Source organism: Etheostoma cragini, chromosome 1 (assembly GCF_013103735.1).
Source record: "Etheostoma cragini isolate CJK2018 chromosome 1, CSU_Ecrag_1.0, whole genome shotgun sequence".
Classification (NCBI taxonomy): Eukaryota; Metazoa; Chordata; class Actinopteri; order Perciformes; family Percidae; genus Etheostoma; species Etheostoma cragini.
Window position 1 is genome coordinate 4,302,491 of NC_048407.1, and position 11,726 is coordinate 4,314,216.

Sequence of the window (11,726 nt, forward strand, 5' to 3'; positions counted from 1 at the left end):
AGAGCCAGGGCTCCTGGGCTCTACAGCACCTTGTTACACAGACCCATGTTAGATAAGAGCCAGGGCTCCTGGGCTCTATAGCACCTTGTTACACAGACACATGTTAGAGAAGAGCCAGGGCCCCTGGGCTCTACAGCACCTTGTTACACAGACACTTGTTAGAGAAGCGCCAGGGCCCCTGGGCTCTACACCACCTTGTTTTGTTGACAGCAGTTGCATACATCTTCAAGCTTCACCAGGACTCCTCCCCTCCTCCCCATCATCACAAGCTGTAGCATCTTCTCCAGCCGGCTGAACCGGATCTCTACCTCCCCCGCCCGTGCCACAACACTACCTGGATGTGCGACGGCTAGATGAATAAAAGGGGACACGCCAAATCTTTAGATGAGCCGCAGCCGAGCCACGCCTGATTAAACCGCGGCACTCCAAACAGGCACTGCACTAGTAATGTCTCATGATGGAAAAGTAGAGACGATTTTAGACGAAAATGAAGAGAGATTTTATCTTAGTTTTTCTTTCATGCAAAACATTTTAGTCTTGTCATTTTCGTCAATAATATTGCATGTTAATTTAGTCATTGGTTTTGGACATTGGTGCAGTTTTGTCATCATCATATTTAGTCTCGTCTGACGGAATTAACACTACTGTCAAACGACCGCCACCTCAAGGTGCTCTGTCAACCCGTGCTCACTCCAAACTCGTAAAATACTGACCCTTGGGCAATGGCTTTCAGCGTCAGATATGACATAAAAAAGCCCCCTGCAGCATCAGGAAACCAGTGTTGAGGAGCAAAGGTGATGCTCCAGTGGGGATTGGAGGGCACATGTCTGGTTTAATTTTGTGTTGGTTCTGGATTGATTAACACCCCAAGGCCATCTAATGCCATAATCCAGGAAAGAGATACTCTGAGTTGATTAAAAAAAAATGTCACCTTGAGTTATAACTGAGCACTTCAAACTAAAAGCTTCACAAGTGCAGCCGGCAGCGAGACCTTAATGACAGCAGCCCTCCAGTTGGAGGAGCTGCTGTTACTGTATTGAACTACTCACTACAGTAACGCTATTAAAGGTATTTTGTTACTTTCCACTTCTGCCTCTCTCTTCTCTTACTCGGCTGCCTAAACCTCCATTTGTCTCAGTTTGAATGCAAACGTGCAAATGAAGGGAACCATCTCAGTTTTTCAAAAATAACCATGTGCGTGTAAACAGGGCCCCAGTGTCTACACCGTCACTGCAGTTGGGGAATGCCTATAGCAGCACTTTCTACCTATATATATATATATATATATATATATATATATATATATAGTATGGTTGCAACATCATAATTGTACTGAAGTCCTGACAGCTCGTTTAAAGGAACAGTTGCCTCCTTTATATTTAAAAAAACTACATGGAAATCTTACTTTTTACAATATGGAACCTTTCTGTTAACTCTTGAACCGAGAGACTAATCCACGAACATAAACAGTATCTCTGATTCATAGTTGAATCCTTAAATAACCATAAAACGTACCGATTGTTCCGGCTAAAAGCTAACGAGTTAGCGGTTACGGAGGTCACTTTGGGGTCTTTCCAGCCTCTACAGGTGATTTTCTATCCAGCCTGGAACTTGTGCCCTTTTTCAGGGTCGTTGGAACATAAAATCCAAACTGTTACATCCAAATTTTTGTCCACTCGATGTCCATGATTCATCACGTTTTTGCTTGTTTCTGCAGCTAGCTCCTTTTTTCCGTGTCCCCTCTCTGTGTTTTGGAAGTGAAGACAAGCAGTATGCTCATATATAGGCGACAACATAACCAAGAGTTCAGTGGGAAAGATAGTGATCCATGATTCCCCCCGGTCAAACTAGTCTAGTATGTGATCAAAGATACATAGCGGACAAGATAGATATCTACCGTCTTAGAGAGGGGAATGGCGTCACTGGTTTGAGATTTGTCATATATCCGGGCCTTTTGTTGAAGAAATGTAAGTAGTATGTGCTTTATAGGAGTTATAATGTTTAATATATTTATGTTTTGCATATAGGAGAACTGTTTTAGACAACCCAAATGCTTGTGTAGCATTACTGTGGGTGTAATATCAATAAATATGACATTAATATGTTTATTATTGGCATGAGTAAATGTCATGAGGGCAAAAGCTTCTGGACTTTGTGAAAAAATGTATGTATTTTGTCTGCTGTATAAGTTATAATGTTTATTTCTTTACAGTATTACTCCCAAGACATATGAGAAGTGTTTTAGAGAGGAAAATGGCTTAGATTTTACTGCTCTGTCTGTAATATCAATACATATCTGTGAGATTCATGTTCAGTTTTATTTATTTAGTTGTCTTTAAGGTCCTACAACCATTTTTAACATTCCAGTGACCCCACTGCAGTCCAAAAATTTGAATAACCCAGTTTGTCCTGGACAAGGAACTGTAAAAATTACCTTAGGGTTCAAGGGGCTAATGCCTCATGTACTTCCTGCACATATGTCACATTAAAAGCCTGTTTTTGCAGTTAGAAGACTTTTATTGTGAAACCAATGTGCAGGACATTAATTGGCAATGCAGTGGCTCAACACTGGAGCTGAAACAATTAATTGATTAGTCGATCAAAACAAAAATTATCAGCAACATTTTTTAAAATGAACTAATTGTTTTGGTAATTCTTCAAAGCAAACATAGCAAAACCTCACTTGTTCCAGCCTCTAGTGTCTACATGTTGTGCTTTTTTCACTATTTCACTATTTTTCACCAAACCAATAATCAATTTATTGAGAAAATAATCAGTAGGTTAAGGTAATAAAGACAATCATTGCTGGGCACACCCCTACAACACTTATAAGCCCCTAGGGGGTTTCTTAATCTCCCCTCATCTTTATTTTATATTATTGTATTTTCTTGGGTTACTGTTGTCTTTATTTTATTGTGAAAATGAGAAATTCAAACACTGGTAATAGAAATTCTAATACACAAATTTAAGTAGAATGGAGAGTAATTTGAGGGTAGAAACACTGTTTGAATTTATCAAGACAAACAGGTAACCATGGAGGAAATATTGAGTGAATGAATAATTTGTGTATAGCTTTGACAGCAAACAGCATCACCAGAAAAAATGTAATGGCCTCTCTCCAATACCGTACATAATATAATACGTGAGCATTCATGGTAATTATTATTACGCAACATTTTGTCATGCTATACAATCCTTGATGATTGACTCGTGCTTCTCTTCACAGCTGCTGTACGAGCAGTGGGCCAGCTACAGCTACTTCTACAAGTACCAGCCTATTGGACTCATCAGGTCAGATCAATACTGTAGCAGTTCTCTTTGTCACAGCCATCAGGGGAATCACAGACACATTCTCACACAGCGTCTATATCTACCACGGCTCATGCTCTCCCAGCAGCACTGGCAGCCTGCACCCGCCTGCAGGCCGGAGAGAGACAGATCATAAGCAGATTGGTGCTCCACTGAAACATGATGCTCTCCTCCAGAATCAGTGCAGTGCTGAGCTGACTGTGGTCCAGGAATCTGATTGGCAGTGTGAGCTAAATCTGATGGGGTTTTCTTATCAAACAAGCGGTGTACTGGGGCCACAGCACTGATCTTACACGCTACACATATTACAAGCAAGATCCTCATCAAATCATCATGAAATGGTCTCGTTGGGGAAATTACTAAAAACATCCAAAGACAGCAGGAAGTAGTGCGTTCCATTTACCTTGAAAGCCAGAGATGGGAATGACATCTCACCCTAGGTTGAATGTGTTTGTAGATTAACAAATTTACAAGTCCGATTTTTCCATTGTTTTCATTAGCTCTAGCCAGGTTAGCCATTGTTAGCAATACCAGTTGACAACAACACTTTACCTTGTTTTGTTGTGCACACAAACAGCATAGCAACATGTCCACAGATTGGTGCAAAGGACCGTGTGAACAACTGATTTAGTAAGACACAAATAAGACAAAAGTGCCTATAACTGTATGGTATTACAGCTTTCACTTGGAAGCCATGTTGGAGTTCAGGGGCCGTGTTTCTGACTCTACCTCGGAAATCCAGCTTCCGAGTACTATTATATTATAGTAATGTACAAGTCCTCAAAACCACATGACGGTATTGCCTGTTTATTTATAACACAGAGCGTGAAATAGCTCTGTTTGTTTTGTAATGTTAAAAAGAACTTGCTGATCCCTTTTATTTGGGTAAAATTTTCTTCGACCCATTCACCACCCCGACCTGCCTTACACTACTATTCTTTGTCATCTTACTTCCTTATTAACTACTACGGCCACTTAGAGGCACTGCCCCTATAAATATACAGTAAATTATATATATAGAATTCTTGCTTGAAGGAACGACTTATGTGGGCGTTTTTCAGGGGAGGACAGCTTTATTTAATACTAACCATTACCTGATCTTATCAACCGTGATCTCATTGGTTAATGGTTAGGTGTTATGATAATACGGTATTTAAGCAAATTTGATGTTGTAAATGTAGCACCTTTGACCTTTGGTATCTCCTACAGGAAATATTTTGGGGAGAAGGTGGGACTGTACTTTGCCTGGTTAGGAGTCTACACACAGATGCTGATCCCTGCAGCCATAGTTGGAGTCATTGTATTCCTCTATGGATGCGCCACTGTCGATGATAACATACCAAGGTATACACACACAAGCAATCACACACACAGGTAGGCATGTCTGAAGTTCGGGAAAAAAACTTGTGAATAAAGCCGGAGAAAGTGTTTTTCCATCCAACGGCTTTAAAGGGAAATAAAACCTGTTGCGTAATGATGTCACATGCTGTTTTGCAATCAAATTGGTATGTTGAATTGATTTTAGACATTTTAAGGTCCATTCATTTTTGTACTGAATCGCATAACATTCAAGCAAACCTTTGCGAACAAAGTTTTTCTAGACAACATGGGCCGTGCCGTCTACCAACAAATGATCAATATTGCAAGTTATAATAGTGCTTATGTGCCAGCTGATTGCAACATATCAAGCTATAACAAGAAAATAACAACGCTATCAACACTTTGCTATGACGATGCAGGTGCAACTTGCCTTTTATTGTACCTTCGGCACCGCTGCAAGACTCTTTTTTTGAGACATTTCTCGCTGTTTGAGCGCCTTCCATTTACCACGGAGGACGTCCCACGGCTTGTCCTAACCTTTGTCGGCCATTTCCTTTGCAAGTTCCTGATAAATTAAATTTAAAAAGTCTCTCGTCTCCTTGTCCGTCCACTTCCATCTGCCTTTGTTGATGCCCGCCATGTGTGCAGATAGAGAGGAAATACTGGAGGAAATTAAATAAAACTTCTACTTCTTTGTTTTGTGGCAGGTTGCAACCATAAAATGACCTAAAACTTACGCAATTCATTATTCATTCAGTAAATAACGTTTCTATCAGTGTTTATCGCATAAACCTTATATCGATCAATATAAAATCCAACGAGACCGAACGTATTTCCTTTGAGTCAAAATTCATGAAATTCATCGAATTTTAGTGTTTCCATAAGGCATTTTTGATTCGATATCACTTAATTTGGATAAAAACGTGTGGATGGAAAAATAGCTATAAACAGGCTCCTATAAGACAGGCAGCGCAGCAGAACACAAACATGCAAAAGATTACAAATAAAAAATATAATGGTGAAAATCCGCCATCATGGTACAAACGTGCTTGGCTGTTAAAGGGAATGGGGAGGTGACAATCTCATTAGTTCATTGCATGTTATGCCCAGAACACACCCATGAATTAATGAAGACACTATGAACAACCCTTTTGAACCATGCGCCCGGGGCACTGTGCATAAACCACAAATTCTTTTTTTCCGCCGTCACACTAGCAAAACTGGATTTAGACATCCCCTAAATGCCATGGGCTTAGATTGTTGAAGTAGGTTTAGTAAAAAACCGGGTTATGCCAGTTTTCCCTGTATACATGAGTGGGTAAGAATGGGGAGAATGACAGGATGTAGGTGGCGCTCTGCCAACACACAACACTTTTTCTTCCGGTTGACCTGGTCAAAATTACACAAGCCAATTACTAACTTAGTCAAATTTAACAACCTAATGTTTCATTTAAACCCTTTGAACTTGTCACATCACAGGACAGCACAGTGTTCCCGGCAGATGACTGACAAATTGTTTGGCTTATTATGCCATTATCTGTAACCAGTGTTGGATGTTATTAGCAAGCTAACCAACATTAGCTTTAGCCGGGGGCTGAGACACAGCGTTGACAGACCAGGAGATGGAGAGTCGGTTCGACCATCTCAGACAGCAGCATGTTTGTTGTGATGATGAGGAGGCGGCTCGTTGTCCTCTTGCTCTTGGCTGTCTCATGTCTCTCACCCCATGTCTCACTGCTAGCTTCAAAACTGGTGGTAGCCTGACTGCTAGCACTTATGTTAATGTTAGCTATTTCCATGGTCACAGGTGAAGGAGGGATTTCAGCGTTATCACTGTGTCGCATCTCAGAGAGCACCTATTTGAAGTAAAAAACATTGGCTACTTTTGGAATATTATTCAAGTTGTCGACTAATTAGACAATGTTTTTGACGTGATTTAACATAATGTTTTGATGAAACTGGTTGCAAAAATCTGCATGTGATTAAAAGTGAGGACTGTGTTTATAACGTGATCGAACATAATATTTGACGATGTCCAAGGCCCCTTTGATATCAGGTGCCCCTGGTCAACTGACTAGTGGCCCTAATGGTTAATCCGGCTGTGAGCGCAGACCCTTTGCTGCTGACGGCCCACTGATTTGGGTATAGCCGCCCATACATAACGCGCCGGCTGCCATTGAATCAGTGCATTGCGATGGGGACCTGGACAGACCATACTCGCTATTTGCCTACTGATTTTACTTGTTGATTTCCCGCTTGCTTTTTTTGTTTTTATCTTTTGTCTGTTATCTGCTGTTCAGACTCTGTGTGTCTTTTTAAAGCGCAGATAAAATAAAAAGGGGAGTTTATATATATATGCTTGAATTAGTTGGTATAAACCATGAGAAACACAACATTGATATCAAATTGATTCAAATCGTTGACAGGGTAATGGTAATCAAATTGTCAGACCAGTAAAGGTTCACACCCTTACTCCATTCAGACAACATGCAGTAGCAGAAAGTTGTGACATGCTTTTTGTTGGCATGTACAATAAGTTGAATCTAAACCCTTGTTCGGATCTCTCTCCACGTTAATTATTTCGCCCTCTTCCACCCCACCCCTCTTCCATCCATCCCTGTTTTGTCAGTATGGAGATTTGTGATCCCAGGCACAACATCACCATGTGTCCGCTCTGCGATCGCGCCTGCAGCTACTGGAAGCTGGTGACGGCGTGTGGTACAGCCCGAGCCAGCCACCTGTTCGATAACCCAGCCACTGTCTTCTTCTCCATCTTCATGGCCCTCTGGGGTAGGGACACATTCACATCCAATCACACAAACTGCACCCAAACAGTCAAAGAAATACATGTAGACTTGATTGTTACAAAGTCAGATTTTACCAATACAGGGTGTGCAGCTACTCATTGCTACAACAGTTCACTTAATACTCACTACAATTTAATAGGGATGTAATGATGCACTCAACTCATGATTCAATGTGATTCACGATGTTATACTATTTTCTCAGGAGTCTTTTTAACAGAATGGGCTGCAGACTAATGTATCAAACATATAACTTTATTTATATACAGTGGCTTGCATAAATTTACCAACCCAACCTCTTAAGGACACCAATTTTCTTTGTGAATGAATAATGTATTTTAAATAAATAAATGTTCTTCCTTAAAATAGATTGGGCATAAGTACACACACCTCTATGTTAAAATACCAAAGAAACAAGTAGATTTTTATTTTTAAAGCCCAGATATTACATGGATCCAGGATACTATGCATCCTGATAAAGTTCCCTTGGCCTTTGGAATTAAAATAGCCCCCCCACCCTTCACCATACCTAGAGATAGGCTTGGGGCACTTTCCATAAGATCATCTCTCAATGCAAATCAAACCAGCTACGTAGCTAACTGAAATAACACCCTTTTTTAAAATTAAGGCATAACGATCAATTTCCAAAAGATGCTTTTTTTATTCCTCTTTTTAATCAACATTAGCATGGGTGTGTAAACTTATGCAAGCCACTGTAAACTGCAAAACAACAGATTGGGGCCTGTTGACCTTTAATTAATAGGAGAGCTGTAGGGAGTAACGTGGGGGGGCAACATGCAGCAAAGGGCCGTGGGTAGAAAGTAGATTGCGCCGTAGGACGTTTAAAAACAATGCATATCAACTGGTTGTAATCTTTTATATTGATATTTGACTGATTCACAATGCTTTGATACATCCCCATCATTTAATCCAATAACTTAGTGTTATACACAACAAAGGTATGTGTAAAGGCTTTAGGCTGCCCTACAAATAATGTTAAGCCCAGATTAATAAGAAACAACTTTGTATACAACATGCAGTATGTTGTAGTGTGTCCCTGATCCGTCTCTCTTTCTTTGATTAATATACGTTGAGGACCTCTGAATAAAAAGAAGTAACAGTTACATGCAGAATGTAGACTGATGAGTCAAGTTTCTTGATTTGGAAAAAAAATCATTAAAAACCCAACAAGGCGAATGACAAACACATCTAATTAATTTAGAGAAATCTTTAAGGTGAATTCTTCTGTTTTGTTCTGAAATCATTAAATCCCATTAGCAGAAACCACATTGTTTTCAGTTTTTTTTATTATGTATAATCTAGGTCCATAGGAAATATAAGAGATTTCTATTAATGACAACTTGAGCGGTCTTGGCTAGCCATTACAAACCACAAATATGATTTGAGATGCCTCATGAAACGGACGATCCAAAATAAATTACATTTGCAAAAACCTAATGAACATACTGGTTGGGATGGGGGGCTGGGGGTTAGGAGGAGGGTTGGACTCTGATTCAATCCATTCAGCAGAACACATGGATACTGCACCATGGAAATACATTGAATTTACAATAGGACTCGGCAAAGGTAACTCAGAGCCAGCCGTCCTCTAATGTTCTGCCAAACCACTCTGCCATCTGTTAGCAGCAGCAGGGCTGCAGACCAGCGAGGTGTTATGTGTTTAGATGAAGCTAGTGTCTGACAGAGTCACAGCACGCCGGCCATCTGGGTTCACATACTGTAGACCTGCAATTGTTGCCTTATTGTCCACTGATCTCAGGAAAACACCCACACCAACTGTGGATGTATCAATGTAGTTGCAAACACCACAATCATGTAGTGCAGCATAAAGTGGGTTTATATAGGTGCAAGCTGATGACAAGTCGCAACGTATTTAACAATCGTATTTAATATCAAGAAAAAACTGCTTTATTTTAGAGTCTTAAACAATAAGGTGATGTGTCAGAATCATACATAGTTGACAAGTCTCTGTAAAGAGGGTATAGAAGAAAACATACATACTGTACATATTTTATTTTATATTTTTATATTTTGTGTCGACACTGTAAACCAATCTCATTGCACAGGCACTGCACTTGTGTATAATGACAAGTAAAGGCCTTCTATTCTATTGTATTCTACAAATCACCTTATCAAACGTAAAGCTGTTAGTTGCACAGACTTTGCATATTTGTAGGTCTACATGACTTAATTTCCATCTTCCATCTAAACATTTTAGACACTGGTACCATATGCGCAGATTGATTAATGGTATATAAGATTGCATGTTCCCAGTATATTCCTTGTCATTTGGGTAGTAGATACATGTATTAAGAGTGTGTTTGAACCTGTGTTTAGCTTGATGTGTATGCTTGGTTACGTAGCGGTTCTATTCATGGAGCACTGGAAGAGACGACAGATGCGACTCAACTATATCTGGGACCTGACAGGCTTCGGAGAGGAAGAGGAGGTGAGATAACGCTACAAATAACTTCACATCCATGCAGGGGTTGAAGAAGTATTCAGTTAGATTAATACAAAGGATTAACAACTGCATAAGCAAAGATGTGGTTCTTTGGTTAAAAACCAAGTCTAAGGTACCAAAGCCTAATGGGATGTGTCCATTGTTAGCGTAATTTCCACGCTTTCCTTTCATTTCTATGTGACCGGCCGTGCAATGCATTCTGGTAGCGTCGAGGGGACTTTGGAGAAGTGAAGGCGTCAAGCTGCCCGCTCCAAATTTGCATAAAGTTGAATGGATTCAACCGGTTGTGCTCCTCTCAGAAGCTTGTTGTTGATCTAAAATGAAGACAGATTCAACAACTACATAGCCTATTTCTAGCTTTAAACGTTTTCAGAAACTATTTTGAACTATTTTCATAAAATACACTAAACAAAATTTTAAACCCTTAACAACATTGTTGTTTTTGCCCCCATTTTTCATGAGCTGAACACAAACATCTAACTTTTTCTAACTTTTTATATGTACTCAAAAGGCTTATTTCTCTTAAATATGGTTCATAAATCTGTGTTAGTGATCACTTCTCCTTTGCTGAGATTATCCATCCTAACACCAGATACATCTGTTTTTTGGACCATCTATTTGGATAAAATATGTTCAACTCCTAGTAACAGCTCATATAACATGTGAAGAATGCTTTTCAGTGCACTTAGCTTAACCCTTGTGTTGTGTTTCCATCAAAATTGAAAATCAACACTTTCGTTGAGGCTTTTTATCAATGTTTTTAACTTTTTCTTACGTTTTTGTCCCATTTTTCAACGCCTTTTGATGCTTTTTTTCCCAATGTTTTTCACTTTATTTGACAACACTACGTAACACCAAGTTATTTTTGGAATTTATGTTCAATAAACCTCATTTATAGGAAATTATACCTAATGTTTGAGTTGGAAAAGCAGAAATTAGGAATTATTTAGACTAAAATGAAAGAAATGTACAGTATGTTGATGGATAATCACAGACTGGGGAACGTTAACTTTTACTCTACTTTTACACTATTTCAAAACAACTTCAATTTTTTCAAATGTTATAAAACTGAATAAGAAACCCCAAAATGAATGAAAGTAGAGATTTGTTCTTGTCGAAGAGCGTTGTGTGGAATCAGTCATGTTTTTTGGGGGAATTACAATTTGGTAGTTAAAAAGAACATTGACATAGGAAAATGGGTCAATTTGACCCTAGGACAACATGGGGGTTAAAAAGCAAAAAAGTAATAAGGATGACATTAAGGTCAGAATATGCATGTGAATGTACCTCCTCTGTCTTTTGTGTGTGCTCTGTATTGAATCAGCCCTTAGCTAACATTTTCCACACAAACATCACAGCAACAAAGATTTTTTTGTTTTTATAATGTTTCTGTATTGCTCTAATAGTAACATGGAAGTGCTTTAATCTAAAAATGACAATGATTGCCGACCGACATCTTTTCCTCATGTGTTTTTGTGTGTGTCTTGTATTTTACAGGAGGAGCATAAGGTTAGGATCCAACTTCCCAGCTATAGTTTGCTGTAACTTACCTTTTTTTTTTTTTTGACTTGCTGTTAAAGATCCACTCTGCGGCAACTAACACGAACCTTTTTCTCCCTTAAGGTGTCTTAACAATGTGTCTTTTCACTTCACATGCTCTTCATCTCTTTGCTACTATGTCAACACAGTACTGTTGCTTCTTTTGTTTGTGTCTACTGATGGGAGGGCTGGGCAATATACAGTGGGTACGGAAAGTATTCAGACCCCTTTAAATTTTTCACTCTTTGTTTCATTGCAGCCATTTTCCA

The 11,726-nt window shown here is 39.3% G+C and overlaps 1 protein-coding gene across 6 annotated transcripts in view; it reads left to right on the plus strand.

Annotated features, from left to right (window-relative positions):
• Positions 1 to 11,726, plus strand: part of ano1a (anoctamin 1, calcium activated chloride channel a) — an 83,714-nt gene that overhangs the window by 49,706 nt on the left and 22,282 nt on the right. For 4 of the 6 annotated variants that reach the window (XM_034867741.1, XM_034867709.1, XM_034867715.1 and 1 more), the window contains 5 exons: positions 3,227 to 3,291; positions 4,519 to 4,653; positions 7,259 to 7,419; positions 9,818 to 9,903; positions 11,416 to 11,427. In XM_034867741.1, coding sequence (XP_034723632.1) covers positions 3,227 to 3,291; positions 4,519 to 4,653; positions 7,259 to 7,419; positions 9,818 to 9,903; positions 11,416 to 11,427 — 459 coding nt within the window. The remainder of the gene's footprint in view (positions 1 to 3,226; positions 3,292 to 4,518; positions 4,654 to 7,258; positions 7,420 to 9,817; positions 9,904 to 11,415; positions 11,428 to 11,726) is intronic. The other 2 variants (XM_034867723.1, XM_034867736.1) reach the window with 1 other exon arrangement.